Below are 27,678 nucleotides of genomic sequence, written 5' to 3' on the forward strand. Positions count from 1 at the left end.
AACCGCGCTCTGAAGATGCGCCTTCGTCTAGCCCATCCATAAGAGACCATTCTAAATGTGTTGGAGTCCTCTTTATCGGAGTTCTCAGTTTTCGATCTCGATTTTGAGGCTCATACAGGTCACTTTTCTTGAAGTCATCCGAGAGCTTGTCGTAAATAAGCCATCTCGCCAAATACAGCAAAAATCAGTATCTTTGCAGGCCACCGCTTTGAATGAATGGAGTATCTGGATATTTTAATTGATGTTGCCTCGTTCTGAAGTGAGTCCTTGCGGAATTCCTTATAGGAAGTCGCATTGAGGAAAAATATCTGTTCGGCGACCAGATATCCGACACATATGTGGTTCTTAGAACAGCTTTTTAACTAATCCGGTACGAATTTCGTCTTAATCGAATTGAAAATTGAAAGAAGCCAGTTGCCACTTGGTCTTTAGGGTATTTTGACGGATCAAGTGACATTCAAGGGTTGGTAGATTGAGCCATTACCGATGAAATCTGGCAGGTTGTTCTGAAATGGGCGCAATGCGGATGAAACGTTGTTATAGAAAAGACACGACTTCGCAAGTGCAGAGAACTTTTACCGAATGATTTCGTAGTTTGCGCCATTTGCCACGAGAAAATCAGATTATATCATTGCCAGCGTTGGTATGGTTATTGGTCATCGATTGATCCAAAATTGCAAAAGTATCCACAGGCGTACTCTGGCCCAGAGAGTACCACCCTATCCCACCGGCTGCGGGATGGTAAAAGGTGTTCGTCCTTGTCAGAATAATAATAACTTCCCCGTTGATCAGAGCATTCTTCTTTCGCTTGCACGGGTCTATCGAAAAGGATCAAACATGCAGAATGAGAGAGACTACAGGCACATCTGCCAATGCTGTCTACTATTAGTCTACGGGATAGAGGAGGTGCTCCGAAACGACACGCGGATGAAGGTTGGGAGCGTAGGTCTTGATGCAGTTCCAGAAGTGAAGGAGACAATGGGGAAAGTTTGTATTGATATTGGCTCTGCCACGTACCCCAGGCCATTGACATGGATCCGTGAGGGAGATCATGAATGACCCTCGCTAACACCACTGAAAGTGTAGCCTTCTAACAGCCAATCTAATGACAATGATATATATGTACAGTTAACGCAACTTCAAGCTCCCTCCAAGTGGTCTGCCTTCTCGCCCTTTTCGGAGTTGAACTCCTGCGGCATGGCAATCGGTCGTGTTTTGGCATACTTCACTGTAGCCATCCACGAAGGCGACTCACGGAACAGGAGATCAATCTCCTCGAGATTCCGTCCCGTCGTCTCAGGGAAGAAGAAGTACACTGTCACCGGCATAGCGGCCGCAATCACGGCGTAGACGATATAGTAGCGCCATCCAATGGTGTTGAGAGCAACCGGCGTAACCATGATGACGAGGAAGTTGAACAGCCAGTGGTTCGCTGTCGAAATGGAACTCATCGCCATACGCAGACGCAGTGGCGCAACCTCTGTGCAGTAGAGGTAATTCGCTCCCATGAGGCCGATTGGGATCCACGTGTTGTACAAAAAGATGAAGAAAGCAGCCGCAATCTGAGCTGGGTAGTTGCCGGTCCCGAATGATGTTGCGATAGCGAGTGCGATCATACAAAGAGACATTCCTGCGCCACTGACGATGAATGCAGCGCGTCGCCCGAACCGGTCGATCGTGAAGAAAGCGATGAAAGAGGCGAAGAATTTCCACGTCAGGGTTCCGCCGCTGAGAATGCGAGAGTACTGGCTAGAGAGACCGAGGCCTTGTTGGAAAAGGATTGGTGCATATACGCTGACGAGGTTGGAACCACTGTTGAACGCAGAGTTGGTGATCTTGTTATCAATGAGAAGCTATTAGAAGGGGGACAACATACGCCATCTGTTGGAAGAATTGAAGCGACATGCACAGGCAGAAGCGATACAAAAGCTTGTCTTCGCCCATCTTGAGGACATCTTTCAAGGAGACCTGTGTGCCCTTTGTTTCTTCGAGGGAATACTCGATTCCGGAAAGCTCAGCCTGAACCTCCATAGAATCTGCCGGAAGCGATTTCAATACGGAAATCACGGCGCGAGCTTGCTCTGACCTTCCTTTCATGACGAGCCATCTGGGTGATTCCGGGAAGAAGTAAATTGCGGCCATTAAAACGATGGAGAAGAACACGGCGATGGCCAGAGGTGGGCGCCAAGTAATGGGACCAGAGTGGAATTGGAAAAAGCCGAGATCGATCCAGGATTCGAGCATGTAGCCCACGCACATGAACACGCCAGATATGACCACTTGTCGGCCGCGGTTGGCAGCAGCAGACGTCTCGGACTGCCAGACTGGGACGATGGAGCTAAGCTGCCCGATGCCGAGACCGGTCAGAACACGGCCAACGACGAATTGAGGGAGGCCAAAAGCAGCTGCCATGAGAATTTCGCCAATAAGCGTCATGATGGCGGAGACAAAGATAATGTTGCGGCGGCCGTAGATATCGCCGGTCCAGGAGCAAGATAATGAGCCGATTGTTGCGCCAATAGTGAAGGTGGCGACGATGAAGCCTTGGAGTGTCGAGTTTGCCGATTTCTGGGCTCCGGTTGTGTTGACAGTGTCGATCTCGGGGAACGTTTTGACCCAGTCTTCTTCCGTCAGCAGGCCACCGACGACGCCAATGTTGTACCCGTAAAGAATGAAGCTGGGCGCGATGATGAGAGCAATTCTCAGATTGTTGAGAGCATTGCCCGTGAGGCCAAAGTACTTCTTGGAACCCATGATTCCTGCAGCGTTTCCGCAAAGAATACGCACACACACGCCGTTACGAACGGATAGAATGGAAAAGCGTTAGACAAGAAGAAGAAAGGAAACAAGATGCGTGGTGTCCCTCTTCTCTCGGTGTTTTCTCATGAGAGTAAGGAGAAACGAGTCGCCTTTTAGCCTCAACACAGATCTATGGCCCCACGAGGCGCTTAGATAACTCCATGATGGAGCCGTGTGTGGGAGAGTGCGGAGGTATCCAATGCCTTCCGTGTCCCCCGTGGAGAGGAGAGGAGGGTGCGGAGACGTGGGGCCATGTCGACAGTTCTTTGGGGGGGGGGAAGGATGCACCCTGGACAACTCGTCCACTCTAGCCGTTTACATCAACCCCTAGTCCACTTCCCCCGGATATATCTGACGAGTCGAAGGCTTTCTCATTGAGGCATCTCAACCACTTGGAACGACGGTATTCATCAGTATGTTCGTAGATTGCGAAGTGGATTGTCGGAGCCTTCCGAGCTCCTGCCTTGTTGGACCTTGGGGGCTCTCCGCGTGGTTGCGAATAGAATGCGCGGGTTACGACTTTCAAAGCATATTCATCACCTCAAGTCTCGTTGATAATGCCAATACATTGGCTAAAACGTTTTTGCCAAGCTTTGTTCATCTCCGCAAAACCCCAGAAACGCAAACACTGATGATTCCATTCAGATGGACTATAGTACTCAGTTGACGTGGGAACTGGGTGGTCCCGAGTCGTTTGGTCCCTTGGTCTCAGCTTTTGAGATCTTGGCGACATCTCTTGGCATGCACTCATCGTCAGACATATCAACACAAAGATAACACGCCCCCAGAGACACCTTCCATTTCTCGTCGCTGCACAGAGATATCATAAAGGACGAAACGTCGAGGTCGAAGGCAAGGCGAGCGAAAGGGCCGAAGACCCGAGAGCCTCTTGCATCATGCAAGCATACAGAGATCCAGGACTTCGGCAGAGTATCGCCACTCTTTTCGGACACCCATCGCGCAGAATGCTTGATTCAGTTTTGAAAGAGGGTGTATCAGTCAGCCTGCCCGACGGTTTATAGACTCGGGATGCATACCGAGACCGTACTTTACCTACTTAGATGCAATTCTTTGGGGCCCATCACCTTGCTTGCTTCCGCTACCCACCTCCGAGAAACGCCGCATTTATCGGACCATGAAAGTGGGGGGAGCGCGAAAGCGAAGGCGCGAGTCAACGCCGCCCGCGGTGTTTCGCTAGGCCGCCGGGCGGGATTCGTCCGGAGTGGATATTTGAACTTGTCCGTGGTGTATTGTTCCTCCGCCAGTCGGTGGTGCGTGCTCCCCATTATTGACGATACGTTCAATCGAAAAGGCAAAATTGAAGACTTTCCTAGAGGAATAGGTCTGCGATGTCCCTGAACAAGTGTCCCTGAAGTTGGGTTTGCCTCGACGAGCCTTGAATGAAAAACAAGAGTTCCTTAGAGCCTTGGTAGAACATCCAAGCAATTGTATTTGGCTGCCAATTAGTCTTGGCTTCTGCCAAGAGCGCCTCAATACCCAGCCAGTGCGGCGGAATGCAACCCCCAAGAAGCGCCACGGTTATGAAATGCGCCGGCAGACAGGCATTGCGCAAGTACAATGGCCCTTGGTACTTGGCGTCTGCATGAACCTAGTGAGTCTAGGCTAAAATCCAGCCCAGGCCCACGCGTCATGAGGACCATTTTCGGACCCGGGGAATGGGCGGTGTGTGTGTGCAAGACGGCGAGGATTCTTGAGCCTCATAAAAACTTGAGAAATCGGGCAATCGCAGCGCAATGTACGGATAACGTCCCCTCAATGCTTTCGTCCTGATGGCTTTCTTTCTGCATCCAACGGTTTTCTCAGTCTACCTTGGATCATGAGTGCCTTAGCAACAAAGTCACTGACGTGTTCATGAAATAACTTCACTCATTAATTATTTCCAGCGAGTGTATGGGGGTAGCCAGCGACGGCACATGAAAACTTTGCCAGAGAATGAATTTACCTCGACAGATATAGGCACTAGATGACCATGGAAAGGCAACGGGATTGGCAGATCTAATGGCGCACTTCTCCGATGGCTGCTACTAGGTATACGCAGGTGTTTTGTCAGCTGCGGTCAGTTTAGGGCCGCTGCGGATAAATAACCCTAATCTCGTGCCTAGTTTACGCCAGAACCTCTGGGCAGTAAGCCTCGTCACGGTCGGAGAAGCGGGCCACAGAACCACGCCCGTAGTGCCTATTATTATATAATCCGTCGCAAGGCTTAGCGTAGTGTGAGGGCACACTTTAGATTTGGAGAAAGTAAGCATCAATTACCACTACTTTTCGGGTCTCAATACTGATCGCATCATCGATCCACAGGCTTCATCCGAAGTTAGATCAGAAAGCGGTCCCCCAGATGGCCGCCGGTGCACACACATCTTTCTCTCGCAAATCTTAAGCATCTCCTCAACATACAATTGGATTTAAAAGCTGACTCTAGGTCACACAATCAAGCCACAGTATTTCATGGTATCAGGATCAAGCTCGATAAGCGTCGAATAAAAGAAGATCTCTTGCTACCCGATGGTCCCAGGATCCAGGACCTCCACACAGATCAAAGGATGTGTACATGGAGTAACGCCTAAATGTCAAAGCGAAGCAAGTCAAAACAACAACTGGAAGTTTATAAAAGATGGATCATGCCGAAAGGGGGCTCCATCATTGATGTGTCTACTCAGTATCTTATCCATGAGCATAGCAGGACATTACATGGAATCAACGTTCAAGAATCTTCCTAGGCTCACCCAAATGCGCGGCATCAAGAGTACGTTGTTCACCCTCTCAAAATTTACGTTAAAGACCGAGTTATAAACTGTTGAATGCTTAGGGTACCGGGTTATTAGTTGTGTGCCGAGAACGACTCAGGACACGATAAGTTGCCCCGGAACCTGAATCTTTGATATCTCATCCTACGATAGGCCCAATTACCGTCATAATTCAATTCATTCCCTCGGAAAACAATCTACCCGAAATTGTTTACGTTAAAGGGCAATGAAGTACCTTAAATAGGTATTGGGAGACTTGAGTGCGGGCTAAGACGGGAATATAGTTCGATGCATCTTAGGCAGCCGGTATGCGGTGATTACTATACCCTTTTCATCATCATTAGTTCCGCAAGATTAGCAACTGCTTCCCAACGCCCCCCCTTTCGACAATGGCATCACCCCTTTGGAAATCTCGGTGCCTAAATACCATCACATGTAAGGAACCACCTCTTTCGGCCCGATAGATCATCGCTGCATATGACCATGTTATTTGATAATCTGTTCTAAATCCACTTGATAATTGCGACTATTGGTCTCTATGGAGTATGCTGTCTGATCACCAGTTGTTTGTGATAGCCGCCCGCGCTTACTTGGAGCAGGGACTTTTGTTTTGAACTACCTATCTCAAGCCATCGAAGGAACGGCATGTTGTGTGTCTCTCCTCCTTTTGTCTGTGCATATCTTTGTTTCAACTTCAGGGTCCAATAGTCGAGATAGCGCGATGACATTCATCCCACATCCAGCGATGAGCCGGGGTACAAGCCGCATTCAGAATGATGCGTCACCGCGACAGTAAACCAGAAGCATATGAAAGACATCTATTAGAGGAGGCAGTTATCCATCAATGCACATTAGGATTCAAACGGAATTGAAGGGGCATGGCGGCCTCGGATGATTGTATTCAGTTGCCGTTCATTCAGGGGTATGGTCAAGATGCCCAGAGCCGCTCTGGGGGTTTGCATCAAGGTGGAGAGAATGCGCATCTTACTTTAGTTGTATTGTTACAACTAAAGTTGCAACACGATCGACGAGGAGTTCCCGAAAAGAAATTTGAAAGGGGCGTTGATTATGATGCCTTTTCAGACCATGACGTCCGATGCTGGGATTCAATCCTGCGTTGGAAGAGCGCAGTTCTTCATTCCTGTGTACGAGTCAAGGTTACCCTGCTGCCCCTCGCGGAAGTTTCTAAGTATCTTGGGATGTTAGCTTAAAACATCGCATCTGCCACCCGCTCTTCTTTGTGAACCGCACCACCTTGCTCTACTGTCCTTCATCTCCAACCACATTCTACCCTCACTTGACATTCAAACTATCCCATCATGGTCTGTTTTTCTCTTCTGGTGCTTGCATGCGCACTGCCGGCTACCTATGCGTGGTTGCCAAATGATGGCTCCACCAAGCTCGTCGACACCGATGGGCACAGTCTGTTTGAAGGAAATGGGACATCCTCCAATAAGAGTGGTATCACTCCACGCTGGTGGAACAGTTCTGGGAAGATTAGAGGAGTCAACTTAGGCTCAGTCTTCGTCTATGAGCCGTGGATTGACTCAGGCGAATGGAACAAGATGGGCTGTGGTTCTTACAAGTCCGAATTCGACTGCGTTTCGAAGCTTGGTCAGGCGAAATCTGACGCTGCCTTTCAGAAACATTGGGACACCTGGCTCACCGCGGCCGATCTGGACGAGATGTTGACTTACGGTATCAACACTATTCGCATCCCACTAGGGTATTGGCTTGACGAGTCTCTCGTCGATAAGTCGGAGCATTTCCCGAAGGTAAGGCCCCCTTCGCCATCCTTATGAGAGCGGGATCAGAGGAAATAATGTCTGACTTGCACAGGGTGCTGTGACTTACTTGATCCGGCTCTGCGGCTGGGCTAGTGACCGTGGTTTCTATATCATCTTGGGGTACGTCCAACCATTATGTTATCTTTAGGTATCGCTGTTCTTAAGCTGACAGTCATCCAGCCACCACGGCGCCCCAGGTGCACAAGAGCGGCAAAATCCGTTCACCGGCCAGGTAGGATATCACAATTACTGATTTGCTAGCGTCGAGGAAGAGATTCGTTCTAATTCGGAATATGACAATAGTACGCTACTACCCCGGGCTTCTACAACGACTACCAATATAATCGCGGTGTCAAATTCCTGAAGTTCCTCAGAAAGCTTGTCCACGATCACAACGAGTTCCGCAACGTCGGTATGATTGAGGTTCTAAATGAGCCCGTCGCCTGGGATCGCAAGGTGCAATCGATGCGGTCCGTCTTCTACAAGGACGCTTACACGGTACATCATGCTACGCTTCGCCTACAGTGGTGTTAATGTTGCAGGGGCTGATAATACTGGGACAGGGAATTCGCCAGGTCGAGAAAGACCTCAATGTGGCTCGCAACAATTACGTCCACATACAGATGATGAACACAAACTGGGGCTCCGGGAATCCGGTCGAGTTCTTGAGCGACACCTATTTCACCGCATTCGATGATCACCGTTATTTAAAGTGGTCGACGAGCGTTTCTGTCTCGCATCAGAGCTATATCTCAACTTCTTGCAAAGATAACCGCAACTCAGATGCCGCTGGGCCTACCATAGTTGGCGAGTGGAGTATCGCAGTGCCAGACAACGTTGAATCGACGGATGGGTGGAGCCCAAGCAAGCAGAAAGCCTTCTACAAGAAGTGGTTTGCTGCTCAGGTTTACTCTTACGAGAAATCGACTGCAGGCTGGGTTTTCTGGACGTGGAAGACCGCGCTTGGCGATGACTACCGGTGGTCCTACAAAGGTAAGTCACATACGTCTCAAAATGTTCTCGAGCTTTATGATTCCCACATTTGACTAACTCTCTTAGCCGCCGTTGCTGCCGGTGTCATTCCGAAGGACTTGAACACTATTGCCACTTCTGGTGTTTGTGGATAAAAGACGGTTCCGTATGAGAGATTGCTTGGAAACTCGAGCAGCGCATGAGCGTTTTGCCACATGCAGGATTCTACATCATCTAACATCGCTTCGCTTTGGATTGCATTGGGAAACTCTTCCCGTCATTCTTCAATTCTTTATATTTCGAAAACGGCTTTTGACAGTTTGGGAGGTGGATGCACTGGTGCTTTTTCTTGGAGACTGCCTCTTAATAACATTACTTTGAAACTGTGCACCAATCCTTCATCATCACATGTATGCCTGCTGTCCAGAGCTGCAATTAATTGCCTGAGCAAGCTATTATACTTATGTTTCACTGAGAAGCAATCATGATTTCCATGCACAACAGATGAGTACTTTAGGAAAGGCACACAACCGCCTGTCTATCGTCCATCCCTTCTTATGCCCCGATTGGTGCTGCTGCAAGATTCGACCTAACAAGGTTCTTTCGAGGGGACATATGCCAAAATAGCAGCATCATGTCGTTCAGTAACGTTGGCTAAGGAATCACAGATGCTCAAGTGAAGGCTGTAAATATCACTTCTTTTGGCGGCCAAGACTGACTGGGGAATATCTGCGGGAGAACGTTTTCCGCAATTGAGCACGACTGGGATTCATAAAGTATTAATATAAATCATGTCCTTGAAGCGGATCATGGCAAAAGCACGCAAGTGATTGCAGTCAGACAAATTCCAGTAGTGAGCAAATACTTATGTTTACGTGCTGCTACCCGAACAAAAAATGTGAGATAAATCAATTCTTTTGAGAGAGTGGGATACTAAGGAAGCCGCAAAGACCATTCAATAATGCTAATGTACACGAAAAATAACCCCTTTCCATCACCTTATACGGAGTCTCCTCTGCGTCTTGTAGTGATGCATTTACATGCAGCACATCTCTATGGCTATCTGGAGGATTGCATCAGCGTTCAACTCGAGGCTCAAGCTCGGATCCTTTTGAGGAGGCGATTGCCGAGTGCCGAGATGCTGTCTTCAAATTCATCGTAAGTGTTGGCGGCCCAGGTAGCACCATGAGCGCCAGGAACGGCGTCCTTGCCCGGGAACGCAATGTAGAGTACATCAGACTGGTCATGTCCAGCATTGCCATTCATACCAGTTCCAAAACAAGCCGTAGCAAGAGAAAGCGAGGCTTCACCGACCATGGCTTGGCTGCCATCATCACCGTTGGTGTCGGCCCAGATACCATAGATCTACAGGTTTCGAGGTTTAGAAGTTGCGCCAATGAAAGATAAATCAACAACGAAAGGTACAGAGGATGGACTCACAACTTTGTTGTTGCAAACAACTGCCATGACGCTGAGGGGCTCAATGCCATGCTTCTTTGGGTCGAAGGTAGGCCATCCGGGCTTAGATCCGTCGTTGCCGAAAACAACGTAAGGGTGAACATACGCGTTCAGATCATTGATTCCGGCCTTGTAACCTTGGATTTCGGACTTGAAAGACGTCTGCGGCTGCGTGTCGGTGGAGGAACCGCACCGGCCGTCTCCATGAGTCTCCGCACCATCGCAATCAATGTCCATGTTCGCGAGGCGACCTCCCGAACCCTGGATGTAGATGACATTGTAATTGCTCAAGTAGTCGCCACAATAGCCATAATCTGTGATGCGGATAATTTGTCCGTGTTAGGGTCACTGGGCAATCTATTCTCTTGGGACATTTCTCGGTCGGCTCACCTCCTTTGCCGCCCTCCTTGCTATGGAAGCCGGTCTTGAGGACGTTGGAGCATTGCTGCCGGCTACGAACTTGGTCGTAAAAGGCCTTAACGTTAGCTGGAACGTCTCTTGCCGTCGCAGGTACAGCTAGCAGCGTGGCAAAGGCACACGCGTAGGCGAAATTGTGGAACATGATGGTAATAGAAGGTTGGCGAGACTTTTGCGAATAGAAAGCTTTGAAGCTGGTGAACAGATCGTTTGATCGAACAGCGATCATGTTTCGGTTCTTATAATAATGTTTCCTGTAATGGCCTTCGGCCGAGAAACACTCTGATCCAAGTTCCCGAGCCCCTGAGTCGTGTAAACCACGCCATGATGAGCCTAGCTTGGAATATGTTTTATTAAAAGACCTCGTGTTTGTAGTTAAACCAGGGTAATGTTCACTTGGAACAACAGGCTGCAGATCGTAATCCTTCACGTTGATAGAATGATGGCAAAAGAAGACTTCCGGCATTCCCAAACGCCATTGTCTATTCCCACACTGGATTAGTTGACCACTCGTCAGAGCTATGCGCCGCGTAAGGCTTGGATCAATATTTTGACCATGAAATCCACGAGACGAAGAGCGCCCGAGTCTTACATTGAAATGTGTGATCTCAAATGATTATGTGGGAACCAAGTGATGCAGGAAATAATTCTTGTTCGTTGTAACCAGTCCTTTGCAAAGGACCCACTGACTTCTTTGTCGATCCGGAATGATGACTTTTCAAGTGGTTAAGTGGTAAACGTTCAATTTGGACGGAAGAGGAAATCTTGTTCATATTCCCGGCCGGGATGTCTAGGCAGCCAAATTGAGACTTGCTCGAGGTTTGTTCCACAACCAAGGATCGCTCTTGGGCGGGCCGATTGTGCTTGCTTAGTCTGTTTCACTAGCCGTAAAAGACAGGTTGAAAACGATTGGACGGATGTAAGACAGCCAGGGCTGCATCGATTGTCAACTATCCCACACGGTCTGAAAGACCTCAATTTCCGTAGTAGCGGAAGTGGTAGCTTCGGGAAGTTTGACACCCGATCTTTCTATGCATTCAACAGTTTTCAATTCACGAATCACAACAAACTCGTATCAACTAGCTGATGCATGCAAGCACAATGGCGTAGCTAACAATTACTATAGTCGTTGTGGGAGTGGGTACTGTCAAAAGATTCGAGGGCTTGAGATGGCAGTTGAGCTACTGACTCGCAAAGACTTGGAGCCAACCTTGAAGGACAAAGTCAGTAACCCCAGCCTCATGGACAAAAGTGGAAGGTACATGTGGGATACCGAATGGCTAGCAAGCGGTCTTACGGGCATTTGATCCTATGGATTGCGACGCAAAGTGGTTGTGGGACACGAGAAGTAGGCCACGCCGAAATTAAGCCTTGGTTCATCGAGAGTTAGTGGACGATTACCAGTTCTCTATCAACAGTGGCCGAACGTGCAAGAGAGTATCACTCATCGCTCTGGAATCGAAGAGCAGAAGTGACAGCTTGGCATGTTTTCAGCCGGGTATCACGGACAGATTATTTATTATCAAGCCTTACGCCCAGTTTACATGATTCTTTCCCATCAGGCTTTCTCCCAAATCAGTCCTTTCAGCCACACCAATAGCACCTTTGACTTCGCCATACATATTGAATTCAAAAGTCACGGTCGACTGCCTATATACAATTCTTGCAAGATGCTCTCTTCCTTACTCCCGAGTCTTCTTGTTCTAGGTGTGTCTCAGGCCGTCGCCGGCGAGGCAGTCTCAGGCTCTCACACGAAAGGCTCTATCTTCATGTTCGGGGACGCAACTGTCTGCCGCAACATTTTCTGGAGAAACGGCGCCTGTGGTCTCAGTACCTACTTTGCCAACTCGGTCGACCGCAGCCTCCCACTAGTCGCGATGCCGTCCGGCATTTTCGAGCCGTACGGTCAAGCGCAGAACAACAGGCTCTGCGGCAAAGTAATCACGATGACGCACAAAGGTGTCACTCGAAAGGCTGTTATAGCCGACCAAAACACCAGCAGCGAGCATTCTATCGATATGTGCTTGGACACGTGGCAAGCATTTGGAGGACATGACAATGATGGAACTCTTCGCAAGGGCATTCAGTGGAGCATCGCTATTTGATGAGCACATCTTCAACATTGTCAGTTTGGCGGAAGGAATTGGCACCTCGGGTCTGTCGCGAGACGAATAGTCTATCGTCATTCTAAGAGACTAGATTACTGCGATTGTATCCAAGATATCCAACTCCGGAATAAAGAGCCTTGATAACGACAGATTCCATCTAAATAGATCCTCAAATTAATCTAGAGGCAAGCTTCCAGCCCCGATGGAATTTTTCGTAGTACCCAGGCTTCCGGGGAAGCACTTTTTCTGATTCAGACCGAGTGATAACTACATGTATCTTTCCCGTACTTCGTAGACCATGGAAAATTGTAAGAGAATATCATTAGAATAAAGTAGTCAAGTACAACAAACAACTGTGCTAAGAAGTAAAAGCGGCCACAGCATAATCGCCTGACATCCATTCGTTTCGCAACCCTTTTCACTATGAGATACACGCTTGATGAAGAAGTCTCAGTCTCTTGCAAGCCTGACTCGAAGCACCCAGCCTGATACTACACCACATGTAGTCTTGGGAACCCCATACTCAATCCTCAATCATTCGAATTACCACAGATTCGAACTTACGTCTGGAACAAAGCGTTATTGAGGCATGCGACAACCGAGTCTCCGTTGGTAGCGGTCGAGGACAAACAAGTAAGGGCAGCTCCAACAGCGAATGGACCAAGGGCAGCTGTGCACAACGGCAGGTCGACAACCAGCTCCGCTGCAGTATCACCTGCCAGGGCGAGACAAGGCTCTGGCAAAGTCGAGATGCACTGCGTACTGAGAGCAGTCGTCAGGCAGGTCACAATATCCTGTCCAACACTCAGAGGGCCAATGACATCAGTAGCAAGACAGGTTGCCGCGTTTCCAACACCGTAAGCGCCAAGGGCTGCCGTACACACCGGAATTGCCGCAATAAGGGCAATGCCGTTGACAGAGGCGAGACTCTGGCAAGGCTCAGGGACCGTGGCGCAGACCGAAGGCGTAGGGGTTGCAGTGGCAGTCGGACAGTAGGCGGAGTTGGTGATTGTGACCACGCCAGATTGGAGGCCAAAGGCAATTTCGAGACACTGAATGATGCTCGTGCCCGTAGTAGATGCTGTGATGGTTCCCGTTGCAAGACAGGTCGCAGCACTACCAGCGGCGAAGGGACCAAGGGCAATAGTGCACTGGGCCACATCTGCGACAAGAGCCAGACCGTTGGACGACGCTAGATCAGTACACGCTGTCGGCAGGGTTGAAATACAACGCCCCTCGAGAGCGGTGAGAATGCAGCTTGCGATGTCCGAGCCGGCAGTAGTGAGGCCCACGTTGGTTGCAAGACATGTTGCAACGTTGCCTGCTGCGTATGGACCAAGAGCCACAGTGCAAGATGCCACAACCGGCACGAGAGCGAGACCGCTGGTGGTGGAGAGTGAGGCACAGGCTCCGGGCAGGGCGACGTTGCAGTATTCTGAGGTGCTCGTTGCGGTCACGACGCATGCGGAAACTGTGGAGCTCTGCGAGGTTGTGGTTGTTGGAGTCCCTGTCAGCGTGCTAGATGAAGACTCAGAGGACGAGCTAGATGACGACGACGAGGATGAGCTTGAAGAAGACTCGGTCGATGAGCTTGACGAGCTAGATGAGGACGAAGTCACGCTCGAGGACGACTCGGTTGAAGAGCTAGATGAAGAAGGAGTTGCGCTCAAAGACTCAGAACTTGTGCTTGAGGAAGATGAAGATGTAGCAGGCTCAGTCGATGTGGTAGTTGAAGACGAGGCGGAACTGCTAGGGTCGGTAGAGGTTGAGCTTGACGATTCAGAAGGCGAAGAGGAGGCGGTAGATGACTCTTGGGAGCTAGAAGCAGCGCTTGAAGAAGTTTGCGAGGAACTGCTTGTGTCCGTAGAGGTAGTGGTTTCTATCACAGCGGTCGAGCTCGCAGAAGTGGACGTCTCACTGGAGCTCGTGGCTGGATCTGATGAGGTAGCCGACGATGGAGACGGAGTTGTGCTTGAAGCCCCGGAACTGACACTTGCAGAAGTCGTAGGGTCAGCCGGAGTGAAGATGATGACGGTGCCAACAGTAGCGGTGCCAGTAGGAGCGATGGACAGGGTGGAGGCGACAGTGCCAGTCCAAGGACCGCTGATAGTGGTGTAAGGGCCCGTGAAGGTAGTCTCAGCGGCGGTAGGCAGAAGCACGAGCTGGGTTCCAGTGGCATCGGTTCCAGACGGAGCAAGCGTAACTGTAGTTGGAATAGTACCAGTCCATGGTCCGGTCAGAGTTGTGTAAGGGCCAGTGAAGGATGTAGCGGCGGTTGTGGGAACGAGAACGATTTGAGTTCCGGTGGCGTCTGTTCCAGCCGGAGCTAGGGTCACCGTGGTAGGAATAGTCCCGGTCCAGGGGCCAGTCAGAGTCGTGTATGGCCCAGTGAATGAGCCAGCCATAGAAGTGGGTGTCAAGACGATTTGAGTTCCGACCTGGTCAGTCCCTTGAGGCGCGAGGATGGCAGTGGTCGGAACTGTTCCGGTCCAGGGCCCAAAGATGGTTGTGTATGGTCCAGTGAATGGGGTGACGATTGGGGAGGAGGTAGGCGTCAACACAATTTCAGTTCCGACTTGATCGGTTCCCTGAGGTGGGAGGTAGGCGGTTGTAGGAATTGCGCCAGTCCAGGCTCCGGTGACTGTGGTGTAAGGACCAGTGAAGGAGCTCAAGCCGGCGGATGTCGGCAGGAAGACAATGGCAGTTCCAGTTGGGTCACTTCCCTCAGGCGCTAAAGACAGGGTTGTTGGCTGGAGTCCCGTCCAAGTGCCAGTGATCGTCGTGTAAGGCCCGGTGAAGAGAGCTGGTGCCGCAGTAGGGCTTAGAACAATTTGGGTGCCTGTCTTATCGGTACCTCGGGGCGGGAGAGTGACAGTCGTCGCGGTGCTTCCTGCCCAGGCCTCGGTGAGTGTGGTATAGGGCCCCGTGAAGACACCCTGGGCTCCGACCTGCCCAGATGCTTCGGGAGCGAAGACAATGACGGTGCCTGTTGGATCACCCCCAGCCGGCGCCAAAGTCAGAGTCTTCGTGCCCTGGCCAGACCACTGACCTGCAGTAAGAGTCGTGTAGGGGCCGGAGAAGGCAGCATTGTCCGTGGCCACGGGAGTACAGATAATCTTTGTTCCGACCTCATCGCCGGCCTTAGGGGGGATGACAATGGTGGTAGGCTCAGAATCAGGGCCACCATGAGCAGTAAGTGTAGCGCAGGGACCATCGAATATAGAGAAAGAGTTTCTGAGACAAAGCGGGCGTCAGTATGGTCGAGGAAGTAGCCATAGGGGAAGGTCAGAAACGGGCTTACATAGTAGAGGTGTGAGTGATGGTACTGGTGACCACAAAGTCCGACACAAGGAAAGTCGGGGCATTGGTGATGGACAAGACAGTGCCGGCAACACTCAACGTTGTGTTGGAACAGATATCGGCGCTGAGATGAACAGGGATCTGCTCGACCATTACGTAGGCCTGAACAGTCACAGGGTCTTCGGTGGGAGCAAGGCAGCTAGACGTAGCCGACACAGGCTCCAGGGCCAGAGCCGAAGCCAGGGCGGCGGCAAGCGCTCCTTTCCTTGAGGCGCGCATTTCAAAAAGAGAAGTGAAGAAGGCGTTTGCTAAAGTTGCAGGGATTCAAGTGAATGACAAGATACAAAAGAGGAGAAGATAGTGATGATATTATTCTCAATCTTCTCGAGACTTCATGTAGTTTATATGTGAATATCAAGAAAGCGATCATGCACTCGCGCAGCTCATACAAAACGGAACTTACTCAGTATGTCTTATCTATTGCATTCCGTCTTGTGAAGCCGTAGAGTCGAACATGATTGAACTGGAACGCATGCGGAGAACGACACTCAGCTGCCACCGTAGCCAAGTAACCTATTCACAGCATCTCGGCTAGAGCATAGGAATTTACAGATATCTACACATCATACGAGCGCTACGGAAGCCCCGCTCTCGTATACAAGGGACCAAGAACGTGCATGCTCTGAGTCTAGACGCGCTTTTGGTGATGAAAACAGCATGATCTTGACTACTACAGCTTGACGTCTTATTCTCAGCCCTTGGTGTCATATCCTACACTTTCCCTCTTGGGAAGATGTTTTCCCAATGTCTAATAAAAACGCGGTGCGTTGTTCAGTACCGGCCGTCGTTGCCGAGGGTCGAGTATGTTGTGGGCCAAGATCGAAGCTGAAATTGAGAGACACAAGGATTGCTCTGCCCTCCCTGGCATCATCCCGGCTGAACATCACTCCACCACCCAAAACACCAATCATTCGACGTCCAGCTACGAAGAGCAGGGTCCAAGACGAAGATCCTCATTTCTGTTTGAAAACGGTCTAGAACACCCCATGCGGCGCTTGAGCTCCAGAATAATACCTCACATCTGGCGCGATGTCACAACATTCACTTCATCCCATCCGCATCGAGTTCTATGTATGGACATGAGAATTTCGAGTTGAATCTCTCAGGCCATCCCCCGCTCCAAAAGTCCAGGATTGCTGTCAATTGCAAATGTTGACCTTTCCCAGTCCGTCAAATCTTACGCAGTCGGAATGGAGTGAAAGTGCAAAGACACATCACAAGATATCGTCGGCTGGGCCTCGTTGGCTGCAGAACCATCGAGAGCCGGATACAGACAATTTCTGATTGCTAAGGAAGTTGTCCGCGTTGGGCTGTTGATAAGGGAAAACAAAAATGATCATGTACGGCAACCTATATAGACTGTCGTATCCAAACACATTTTGAGGCCAGTCAGATTCATCAGTCCCCAAGTCTCAACAATCTACCTTATATCGGCTCTTCATTCCTTTGCCCAAACTCCATCTCTTTGATTGCCCTCCTTGCTTCACATCACAATGCAGCCGCAACTCTTGTCCCTGTTCATCGGGCTTGCCCTTGCGGCCCCTCATCTTGGCCCTAGAGACGATGGCTGTGGCGCGATCGTCAGCTCTGCTGTGCCTATTACCGTCACTGTTGTCTCTCCAGTGCAAACAGTTACCTTCAGCAGCTACACCGAGACTCCAAGCTCAGATGCCCCTCATACAGCAATCCCTGCCGGCTCTCCCGGCTCTCCCCCGGCGTCTGCCCCTGGAATTTCCGAGATGCCTCATGAAGCCTCCCCGTGGAGCAATAAGACCGCCTTGCCCAAAGAAACCTTCACCGTTACTCTCGGGCTTTCTACCCCGAGCGCGATCCTCCCCACCGCCTCCGCTACGCCTGGAGTCGCACAGTCAAGGATGGGAGAGCAACCTGCACCTTCGTCGCCGTCGGCATCAAGCAACTCTGGAAGCTTCACTGCCAATGCTGCCAGCTCTGCCTCTCAGGACTCCGAAACTCACGGTCATAGTTCATCGCCTCTGGAGACAGCATCCACTGAAGTCGGCGGTGTAGCGCCAACCACCATCACAACCGTGATTCCAATCACGCTGACTTCTCAGAGTGGAAGTGCCCCACTGGAGACAGCTAGTCCTTTGTCGACAATCACTGGAAACGCCTCAGTAAACGCCCCTTCGCAGACGAGTCAGAGTGTGCAATCCCAGACGCCTGTTCAGGTCTCAGCTTCGACTGGATCTCAAGCAGCTTCGTCTCTCTCAGTTACCAAGATATTCCTGGTCTTCATTCTCTTGGCAATAGAAGGATTCTTCATCTGCTAGTCGAGATGAATGTCACTCAAGAGATGTAGATAACATCGAAGGAAGTAGAAGAGAAGAGATAGTTTCGCTGTGAGGGAGTTGTAAGGTTGTAGTATTAATGGGTAATGGGGGCTAAATTTTGCCTGGATGCGTCAGTTTGCTGGTCAGTGGCCTGTCGTTGGCCCGAGTCAGAAAGCCGTTGAAGCTTGGGTGAGACATCGGTCTCATTTTGTGGCAGTTTTTCTTCATTTTGTGGGGTAATTAGCCTGGAATCGTAATCGTTAGCACTACCATTCTCAATCTATCTGGCCAGATATTTCCGGTATTCCGACATCCTGACCCTTGTCGAGCTGACTTTGCCATTTTGATACTAAGACATGGAAGCCAGACTACGCCCTTTTGAGCCAAGGGAGTTGCCAATCCCCACGCTGACTCTTGATATTCTGCTTGCGACAAAAGGATTGGGCAGAACTCGAGATATGAAAAAACTTTTTTTCAGGACGAGGGGGTCTGCCAACTGTGTCGTGTGAAGTGCATGAGTCTGTGGTTTGTCGTTGGAGGGTTCATACAAGGCAATTCCAGGAAGGATGGTTCGGGCACTACTTGGATAGCTCTACCATGGTTAAGGAAGACGCTTCGTGTGGCCGCGAAGTTAGCGTCCCGCGGGCTAGAACGCAATGAAGGGCGATGAGCGGATCCCGAAAATAAGGTACGCTAGCAACGAACTACTTTTGTCTAACTTCTGATCGTCAACATCGCATGAACATGATGTGAACTTCAAAGACTTAGATGCCTGAGACTGAAGTCAAATAGCTTTGGGTTTCAATCGCGTATTGCGAACATTTGGAACACGGCATCCCTCAATGATTTGATGCACGCAGACGATGGCAACTGCAATACAACACTTGGTAACCTCTATGCATCTCAGGCAGACCAATACAAGGCGACTTGTGTCCATCGTCGCTGTTGGAATATCGACAGAAAAGGGTTCACATGGAAGATAGCCTGGGCTGTTGCAAGCAGCTCCTCTGCCACCTATTTCCATCTCGAAGGCAATCATGGACTCCGCCCATTCACTGTTTCTTTCCCATACAAAAGTAAGCAGTTCAGTACCAGATCGTTGAGCTGTGTGCCAGCTGAAAGGCGTTGCCCTGCTGACGTGTGTCTCAACAGTCGTTAACCCAGCAACGGTCAATAGATGATTACATCCAAACATCCCCGATAGCAGCAATAGATTAGTGGTGATGGTGATTGCTCGTGTCTGGATTGATTCTCGTGAAGGGCTTCTTTAAGATTTGTGGAGCGATGTGTAAGTGTCTAGGAAATGTTCTGTTATGGATTGTTCGCTATACATGTCTTCCAGTATTTTAGACGTGAGGATGTATTTGCGAGCTATAGCACTCAGCAACAAAAGTCACTCGGACTGAGATTGACCCAACGGTCAAGAAGTTTTTTTGACTTGTTTCTCAACTTTTCTATCAATGTCGAGACTTGACTCTTCAGTCGCAGATAAGCCTCGGAGTCGAACTTCAGTAAGCAAATGTGCTGCATGTCATTAGCCATGGTTCAGATCGAAGGAGGCTCGCAGGAAACGACGTTTAGGACCAGTGATAGGGACAGTCACTTGTGGCCTCAATTCTCAATTGTCTCTCTGCTTCATAGAGACCCTAGAGTTTCCACACAATAGATGCTTCAGGCTTCATGGAGACTTCGCAACTTCTCCAGTGTGACGCCAAAACATTAGGCCCTGATTTCAGAATCTCCAATGATACTAGTGTGTAGACTCATGATAATGATAGCGTAATGAGATCATGTTGAGTGGTCACATTATATCATAGCAATAGCCATGTCCTGGATGCTCGTATTCGGTATGACGAATACCTAAACCGAATCACTGCCCAAGGTCAGCAGAGTCATCAATTACAAATGGCCCATTTCATCGCTGATAAGCACTTGAGACAGGTCTCAGAAACTCAAAATCCATTACGGGAGTACGAGGGAAGAACATGATGAGAAGTAAGCTCGCTGTAATAATGCGAGTTAACCACCATGTTTGAGGTCCTCATATCGGATTAATCCGTTACTAAGCTTCGATATTTGACCTAGGCCAAAACCGTTATTCGAACATTGGAATAAGTCATCGAGATTGGAACAGGTGTGAGAATTGAGATTTCTGATTCCTAGTTTTTCATTCTCTCTTCCCCGAGTTCTCGCGACGCACGTCATTATTCAGCTCTCAGCCCGCACGAACGCAAATCATCACGACTTGAAATGGCCTCGACTACACAAAACTCGACGATCCCATCATCATCGTTAGCTTCCAAATTCCAGCGATTAAACGGCTCTCGAGCGATTGCGAGAGTCTTATGATGGGACACCACATGGGCACTCGCCGAATGCCCTTTCTGCGAGCAATCTCATGAGCATGAGGCCTGCGACCATGTGGTTCTTTGTTGCACCATGCCATACCGCCGGCTACGCATACAGGCTTGTCTTCCCTTTTGAGAAGAACGATGCTGTGAGATGGCTTTCCTGGGAGATCAAGACATCTACTTCCGAAAAGAACGAAGAATCACACTTTCAGTGTTTTGAAACCGTTGGTTTCAGGAAATCTGGATTGAACGCTCTGCCTGGGTCCGGCCGTTTGGATCATCGTATCAGCGTGACGGACCGGTTTGAGAACATCAGTGTCAAAGACCACGCTATTCCTGCTGGAAACGAGACGCAATAAAATGGCATTGGGCCAGCCCGGACAAGAGCATTTCTGAAGCTTGATACAGAAGCAAGTGAAAAAGAGGATCGTTGGGGTTGCGTCCACGACTACGCGACTTGCCCTCACTTCAACCACGACCTACGCATTAAGGAACTCTAGGATCTTCGAGGCTATCTATAGAAGTAGCTCATGACAATCGCACAAACGTTCAGGAACTCTTACGATTAGGCGCAGACGTCAATGCAGGTGACAACCGAGGCCGTACACCCCTAATGGAGGCAGCTCTCTGGATCCGCGTCGAATTAGTCGGGATAGTCCTCGCCGCCGGGGCAAATGCGCAACAGAAAGATCGAGACGGGCGTGTCGCTGCAGAATTTGCCGAGGAGAATGAGAGAATCGATGAAGAGAGGGAGTATCGACATGTCGACTACGCGGAGAAACCATTCAAGTCAAAGAGTCGTCTAAGACATATCAGGGCACTTCTCGGAGTTGCGCCTCCTTTACAAGCCCAAGTCGCCAAGTCCGAACTCGCCAATTTGTTCCAACCCCGGTTTGTAAAATCGCCAGTCGCGAAGACTGCTCTTTTGATAAATCCGAGACGAGACATCCCAATCGCGCAACAGGATCAGACAATAAGGGTTCTCCTCCGAGGCAGACTATTTGAGCCGGTTTTTGCCGTTGGCGGTTGGACTAGTGGTGGCTCCCAGTCCCCGTTTGGTGGCAACGATTACAGCAGGCTGGACTCCAACTACTGGGCTCACAAGACGCTGAGCTTTGCGAAGAGAATCGGGTTCACTTTGAGGAACACGAGTTAGATCCTGATTCTGTGAGGGGTATGTACCACGCCAGTCACGTTGTAGCTGAGTTGCTTTGCTTCGTCGCGCATAAACATCAGCTGTTTATTGAGAACGAGGATGATCGCGACAGACAGATCAGGCTTGAGATCTTATTCCACTACCAGCACATGGAGACGCTCACCAAAGTGGAGATCGTGACCAGTCAGAAGCCATGTCCCAGTTGCCTGATGTTGATGGAATATCTGACGAAACGGATGTGGCTAGATTTCGTGGTTGTGGTCGCTAAAGAGATTGTCTTAACATGAGTTGATCAGAATTGGCATTGGTTGAGAAGGAGTATAGTGTAATGGGCCAATAATACAGATGCTACAGAGCAGGAATGATAATTTGAGCGGGATTGCGTATCGACTTCGAGTATCATGGAAGCATCTCAGTTTTGGTTTCGCGATTGGTCACTAACAGCAATCATTCATCTTAACGGCCGGCTCTATCGGTTGAGGGGTAGGAAAAGAGCGAAGCGTGACTGACGTGGGTAAAGACCTCCCTAAACCATCAAGATATGAGCACTTTTGTCGGGAGATCCGAAGATTGAATTGATACCCATTTATCAGATCCACGTTTTTCATCGTAACTCGGGAAGTGGGTAGAGTGTGATCACTGATGTGATCAGAGATGTTCTCGATATTAGTTCCGGCCCGTCTCTCGCTTCAACCCCACCTCCCACACTCCGCCGGGCTTGGCTGGGCTGAAGATCGGCGCGTCAAGCTTCAACCTTTGCCGCCCCCAAGGACCAACGACTCTTCTCGAATCCTGAACCTGGGGAAAGCAAAGGTCGCCGAGGAAGTGTTTAGACATGTGGACTCAGAAAAGTCAAAATCGAGTTAAAGGGGACGGTAAGTTCCTTGCGCTAGAGCCAAGGGATGGCGAAGCCGCGCAGGCGATTCATGAACATGAGCCACACTAAGAGTTCATCCCACTAATAAGGCCCTCTCGGTGGGGCTATTGCGAGCCAAATCGGCCAATTGTGCATTTGTTTAACCTTCTAAAAACAAACCTCGCAGACCCAAAGATTTTCCCCACGACGCTTGTTTGTCGAAATGACCCTTAATGTTGGGTTTCCCGAGGGGCTAGCATGACGATTTGCAAATGAGGCTCAGATGTGGACAACGTCACCCGGCTCGGAGGACGCGTCCCTCTTACCGGTTAGCACGGCGATCACCGTCTTGGTGAAAAGTCCGATCGAAAAAGGGAGTTGAAGTTGGAGGCTTTGTGTTATATAAACAGCCCACGATGTCAGCCCTGAAGTGTAGAGGTTCTTGATGAGCATCGCAAACCAACAACACATCCCGATCGCTGCTCACCTTCGCTTCAAAGCTTGAAACCAAGATGAAGTTCACAAACACCTGCCTGCTGATGGCAGCTTCGGCCGCGGCCCAGACTACCGCCCCAGCCCCGACAGCAACCTCCGGCTCCGGATCCCTCCCGTCCGTGACCCTCGACTACTGCACCGTCGTCGCCACCGCCGGCAACGAGTCCGTCGGCTACTACAAGTACCAAAACATCCGCTACGCCGCCGTTCCCACCGGCGACCTTCGATGGGCCAAGCCCCAAGCGCCCCCTGTCGAGACGGAAGTCAACACTGGTGACCTGGCCTCGGCCGATGTCGCCTGCAGCTCCGCCGAGGACTGCCTTTACGTCGATGTCTGGGCTCCCGCCAATGCTGCGGGCAAGAACCTCCCCGTGATGGTGTGGACCTACGGTGGTGGCTTCACTGGCGGAAGCAAGTCCGAGAACACTCCGGAGGGTCTCTTTGACCTTTCCACCGACTTCGTCTACGTCGCGTACAACTATCGCCTCGGTATGACTGGCCTTGCCAACGGTCCTACCTTCTTGCACGAGGGTGGTACTTCCAACACCGCAATCTGGGACGTCACGGCCGCTTTCGAGTGGACCAAGAAGTACATTAGCAACTTTGGCGGTAACCCCGACGATGTCACCGCCGTGGGCTTCTCTGCCGGTGGCTCCCAGACTCTCTTCCAGATGACTGTAAGTACTCGTCTTCAACTAACCTTTAGGCATCTAAGCTGACCCCCTTGAAGCGCTTCGCTGGCCACGCCGAACAGCTCTACAACCGCGCCTACGTCATGTCTCCCGGCTTCGTCCCCGGCGCCGGCCACCAGCACGCCGAAGCCTTCTGGCAAAACGTCTCCACCGAGGCCGGCTGCTCCGGCGGCAGCCTCGAGTGCATGCGCTCCATCGACTTCGATACCCTCAACACGGCCGCCACCACGGTCCAGGACGCCTACGACTACCAGTTCCAGCCCCGCGTCGACGGCGACATCATCGCCGACACCTATGAGGCCCAGTTCTACCAGCGCCGCTTCAACTTCTCCGGCCCCGTCGTCATCACCCACGAGCAGCACGAGGCCAACGGCCAGGCCTACGACGGCGTGAACACCACCGAGGATGTCGCTGCTTATCTCCGCATCTTCTTCCCCGCCATCAACGATGCCGTTGTCGACGAGATCCTGTCGCTTTACCCCGAAGATGACTACACCTCCCCGGGTCTGCGCTTCTCCGACATGAAGCAGCACTTTGATCTGACTGCCCATAACCTGGCTCTGACCCACGCCATGAACAACCAGACCTGGAACGCAATGGTTGCGCTTGATCAGGCCACTCACGGCACTGACCAGAGCTACTACTGTAAGCTTATTTCTCCTCTTATTCTACGTGTCATATATCATCTAACACATAAAACAGGGTACAGCACCTACTCCCTCTCCGACTCCACCTCCAGCACCGGCACCACCACGTCCAACTCCACCACCTCAAACTCAACCGCTACCTCCGCCGCCGCTTCGGCAACCGCTTCCTCTAGCGCAGGTGGCCCTCCCTCGGGTGGTGCCGGCGGACCCGGCGGTGGCTCTACCTCCGTCAATGCCACTGTCGCCGTCATGATGCAGAAGTACCTCATGTCCTTCGTCCTGACCGGCAACCCCAACACCATGTGGCCCGAGGACAAGATCGAGTGGCCCCAGTACGGCAGCAGCTCTGCTGCCGGCACTCAGCTCGTCTTCAACACCACCTTTTACCTTGAGGAGGATGACCTGGCGAATGCCCAGGCCAAGTTCTGGAATAAGGCTCTGTGGTACTAAGTGCGATGATGCTATTGATACCCCCTAGTCATAGGACCTTCCGTTGTATGTATTCATAAACAAGTAAATAAGCAAAGTAACAGAGGGATACTCTCCTTTTAAGGCCATACGTGAGAATGAACATCGCATTGGGTGATTTGGATTTATTGGCGGAACTCATATCAAAAGCCTTGTATGACTGAGGTAGTCTCCGGGATCTAAGAAACTTGTCCTTCCAACGTACAGATACCAGCTTAACAGCCAAGTGGTGGGATGACGCACTGGATAGGAGTCTTCGCGGCGCATTAATACTACCAAGCGAGGTCACTATTTGGCTACCTCATGAGGATGGTGAGGGGTCTGATCTCCCATCAAATAAGCAAAGCAAACAACAATCTGACCTCGTGAAACCGCCCCTCATTGACTTGGTAGATTACTTGTTGCTACGCCGCTCGCCTAAACTGTGCCTCAATCTTTATGAGGCCACGGCTCATGCGGCCTCAAACAGGCGCAGCTCTCAAATCTCAACCGCCGCTTTCCCAGCCGAGAAGCGCTGCGCAAACAACCCAGCCCGTTTGACATAAAGGAGGTAAATAGAACAACCTGCAGCACCAAGACGGCGTGGCGCATCGCGCTATGCATGAACAGTGGGGGCAACGACCACTCCGCGTTTCTCTGTTGGTTCTCGTCGTTGTTGGTGACGGAAACGCAGAGCTGCACTCAGCCCCCCTTGCATTTTCGCATGGGTTTCCTTCACGATGTAACCCTGCTAACCTTCATCAAGAAGATGGGTGAGCATAAATCTAGGCTAATAGACGCCGTCCGCAACCTTACCCGTGGAAGATGGCCTCTTCCCGTGCCTGAATGCAACCCTTTCTCATCATTAGACTTTCGTTCATCACATCATAGTAGCGGGAAATAGGGTGCCAGGCGTCTTTGAGCTGGCGACATGCTGTTCGCAATGGGACATGGGGGCCGCAATATGATCCTGACAGCATGTTTGCTAACCGCCAAGATGGGGCCAAACGGACAGAGTACAAAGGAGAGGATATGCCTGGGGTTCATAAAGAGAGCATGTCAGGGGACAGACGAGGAGGGGATCGAGGGGCCCTCTTGAACCTCTCTGCTCTCATCAATCATCTCTGCTGCATTTTTCAAGATGATTGTCCCTCGAAGAAGACAACCATGCTTCATCTTCTGGGCTGTGCCCGTGTTATTGCTTCTGTGCATCTTCTGGCAGAGTGACTCTAGACTGCCAACCCTACCATCGATATCTTCGTTATCGCAAACATCACTCCCTCCTAAGCCAGTCCAATGGCAGACAGAAGATGACAAACACTACTTCTGGAGGACGAGAAAGGTCAACTACCCAGCCCCGACTCCCCTACGACAACTCCCAACATGTCCCCACGTCCGCTTCCCCCAAGTTCAGGCCCATTTCCCACCCGAGACCGGTACCCAACGCCGCGTCCGCGGAGAACGCCAGCAAGCCGTCAAGAAAGCTTTTGCCAAAGCATGGGAATCCTACCGCGACAACGCATGGATGTACGACGAACTCACTCCCGTCTCCGGGAAAGGCCGCAACACGTTCGGCGGCTGGGCCGCGACCCTCGTGGACTCCCTCGACACCCTCTGGATCATGGACATGAAGTCCGACTTCGACGAGGCTGTCGCCGCCGCGGCGACAATCGACTTTACACACACCGACCTCGACGAAATCAACGTCTTTGAGACAACGATCCGCTACCTGGGCGGCTTCCTTTCGGCGTTTGACCTATCGGGCGACGCCCGACTCCTCCGGAAAGCAGCCGAAGTCGGCGAGATGCTCTACAAGGCTTTCGACACGCCCAACCGCATGCCCATAACTCGCTGGAAAGTGGGCGATGCAGCCCGCGGTGACGCCCAGGACGTCGGCAACGGTGCTCTGGTAGCGGAGATAGGGAGCCTATCCATGGAATTCACACGCCTCTCAATACTGACAGGCGACCCTAAGTTCTGGGACGCAACCCAACGGATTATGGAAATCTTCGAACGCCAACAAAACAAAACCAACATCCCCGGTCTCTGGCCTCTAGTCGTGAACCCCAAAGACGAAGTCTTCAACCAAGGGGACGACTTCACCCTCGGCGCCATGGCCGATTCCCTCTACGAATACCTCCCCAAAATGTCCGCCCTCGTAGGCGGACGCAGCGGGATGTACAAGTCCATGTACGAATCCGCCGTGAAGCCCGCCATCGAACATAACCTCTTCCGGCCCATGACGCCGACCAACGAAGATATCCTCATCGCGGGGCAGGCACACTCGCGCGAAGCCAACGGCGTACGCACCATTGAACAGGAGCCGCAGGGCCAGCACCTTGTTTGCTTCATGGGTGGGCTTCTTGCGCTTGGTGGGAAGCTATTCAACCACCCCGACGAAGTGTCTGTGGCGAGGAAACTTGTCGACGGGTGTGTGTACGCTTACAAGTCTTTCCCGCATGGCATCATGCCGGAGACGTTTTACATGGTCCCCTGCCCCTCCAAGCAAGAATGCGCATGGGACGAAGCCCTCTACAAAAAGCACGTCCTCGAACGGGCAGAGAGAAAGGACGACGACGAGGTTCTCACCGCAGACGAAATCATCAAAAAGGACCGCCTTGTTCCAGGATTCTCCGCCGTTCCGGACCGGCGCTATATTCTCCGCCCCGAGGCAATTGAAAGTGTGTTCATCATGTACCGCACCACAGCCGACACGAGCTTGTTAGACTCGGCGTGGGACATGTTTTCGTCCATTGACAACGTCACGAGTACGGAGCTGGCGAACACGGCGGTTTGGGATGTCACGGCCGAGGGACGGCCTCCGCAGTCGGACTCGATGGAGTCATTCTGGATGGGGGAGACGTTGAAGTACTTTTATCTCATCTTTAGCGAGCCTGGGTTGGTGAGTTTGGATGAGTTTGTGTTTAATACCGAGGCGCATCCCTTCAGACGATGGAAGTGAGGTGGTGTCAATGTTGCTGTATATATCATATGTATAAATATCATGGCCGGATTATAAACAACTGATGTGCCTTATTGCCTCGATATCTTGTTTGATCCCCTCAAGCAAGCAT

At 51.0% G+C, this 27,678-nt stretch overlaps 10 protein-coding genes across 10 annotated transcripts; 7 read left to right on the forward strand and 3 right to left on the reverse strand.

Moving 5' to 3' along the window:
* Positions 1-1,139: 1,139 nt before the first annotated feature.
* On the reverse strand, positions 1,140-2,754 carry CABS01_11658 (uncharacterized protein; the record flags this gene model as incomplete). The annotated part of the gene is made up of 2 exons (XM_060545012.1): positions 1,140-1,812; positions 1,877-2,754. 2 exons carry the CDS (start codon positions 2,752-2,754, stop codon positions 1,140-1,142), a joined length of 1,551 nt encoding a protein of 516 aa, XP_060397427.1.
* A 4,132-nt stretch (positions 2,755-6,886) lies between these two features.
* On the forward strand, positions 6,887-8,481 carry CABS01_11659 (endo-beta-1,6-glucanase; the record flags this gene model as incomplete). Its single annotated transcript, XM_060545013.1, has 6 exons — positions 6,887-7,342; positions 7,407-7,474; positions 7,535-7,586; positions 7,658-7,852; positions 7,918-8,347; positions 8,414-8,481. 6 exons carry the CDS (start codon positions 6,887-6,889, stop codon positions 8,479-8,481), a joined length of 1,269 nt encoding a protein of 422 aa, XP_060397428.1.
* A 940-nt stretch (positions 8,482-9,421) lies between these two features.
* On the reverse strand, positions 9,422-10,346 carry CABS01_11660 (fungal chitosanase; the record flags this gene model as incomplete). The annotated part of the gene is made up of 3 exons (XM_060545014.1): positions 9,422-9,691; positions 9,767-10,098; positions 10,175-10,346. The coding sequence occupies 3 exons, from the start codon at positions 10,344-10,346 to the stop codon at positions 9,422-9,424; spliced, it is 774 nt and encodes a 257-aa protein (XP_060397429.1).
* A 1,525-nt stretch (positions 10,347-11,871) lies between these two features.
* Positions 11,872-12,306, forward strand: CABS01_11661 (uncharacterized protein; the record flags this gene model as incomplete). The annotated part of the gene is made up of 1 exon (XM_060545015.1): positions 11,872-12,306. The coding sequence occupies one exon, from the start codon at positions 11,872-11,874 to the stop codon at positions 12,304-12,306; it is 435 nt and encodes a 144-aa protein (XP_060397430.1).
* A 563-nt stretch (positions 12,307-12,869) lies between these two features.
* Positions 12,870-15,888, reverse strand: CABS01_11662 (uncharacterized protein; the record flags this gene model as incomplete). Its single annotated transcript, XM_060545016.1, has 2 exons — positions 12,870-15,543; positions 15,611-15,888. The coding sequence occupies 2 exons, from the start codon at positions 15,886-15,888 to the stop codon at positions 12,870-12,872; spliced, it is 2,952 nt and encodes a 983-aa protein (XP_060397431.1).
* Positions 15,889-17,162: 1,274 nt separating this feature from the next.
* CABS01_11663 (uncharacterized protein) lies at positions 17,163-17,960 on the forward strand (the record flags this gene model as incomplete). The annotated part of the gene is made up of 1 exon (XM_060545017.1): positions 17,163-17,960. One exon carries the CDS (start codon positions 17,163-17,165, stop codon positions 17,958-17,960), a length of 798 nt encoding a protein of 265 aa, XP_060397432.1.
* Positions 17,961-20,358: 2,398 nt separating this feature from the next.
* On the forward strand, positions 20,359-20,670 carry CABS01_11664 (uncharacterized protein; the record flags this gene model as incomplete). The annotated part of the gene is made up of 1 exon (XM_060545018.1): positions 20,359-20,670. One exon carries the CDS (start codon positions 20,359-20,361, stop codon positions 20,668-20,670), a length of 312 nt encoding a protein of 103 aa, XP_060397433.1.
* A 254-nt stretch (positions 20,671-20,924) lies between these two features.
* Positions 20,925-21,467, forward strand: CABS01_11665 (uncharacterized protein; the record flags this gene model as incomplete). Its single annotated transcript, XM_060545019.1, has 1 exon — positions 20,925-21,467. One exon carries the CDS (start codon positions 20,925-20,927, stop codon positions 21,465-21,467), a length of 543 nt encoding a protein of 180 aa, XP_060397434.1.
* Positions 21,468-22,835: 1,368 nt separating this feature from the next.
* Positions 22,836-24,607, forward strand: CABS01_11666 (esterase; the record flags this gene model as incomplete). Its single annotated transcript, XM_060545020.1, has 3 exons — positions 22,836-23,495; positions 23,549-24,155; positions 24,213-24,607. The coding sequence occupies 3 exons, from the start codon at positions 22,836-22,838 to the stop codon at positions 24,605-24,607; spliced, it is 1,662 nt and encodes a 553-aa protein (XP_060397435.1).
* A 1,138-nt stretch (positions 24,608-25,745) lies between these two features.
* Positions 25,746-27,566, forward strand: CABS01_11667 (glycosyl hydrolase family 47; the record flags this gene model as incomplete). Its single annotated transcript, XM_060545021.1, has 1 exon — positions 25,746-27,566. One exon carries the CDS (start codon positions 25,746-25,748, stop codon positions 27,564-27,566), a length of 1,821 nt encoding a protein of 606 aa, XP_060397436.1.
* Positions 27,567-27,678: the final 112 nt, after the last annotated feature.

This window comes from Colletotrichum abscissum (assembly GCF_030869225.1).
Source record: "Colletotrichum abscissum strain IMI 504890 chromosome Unknown Scaffold_32.1, whole genome shotgun sequence".
Lineage (NCBI taxonomy): Eukaryota > Fungi > Ascomycota > Sordariomycetes > Glomerellales > Glomerellaceae > Colletotrichum > Colletotrichum abscissum.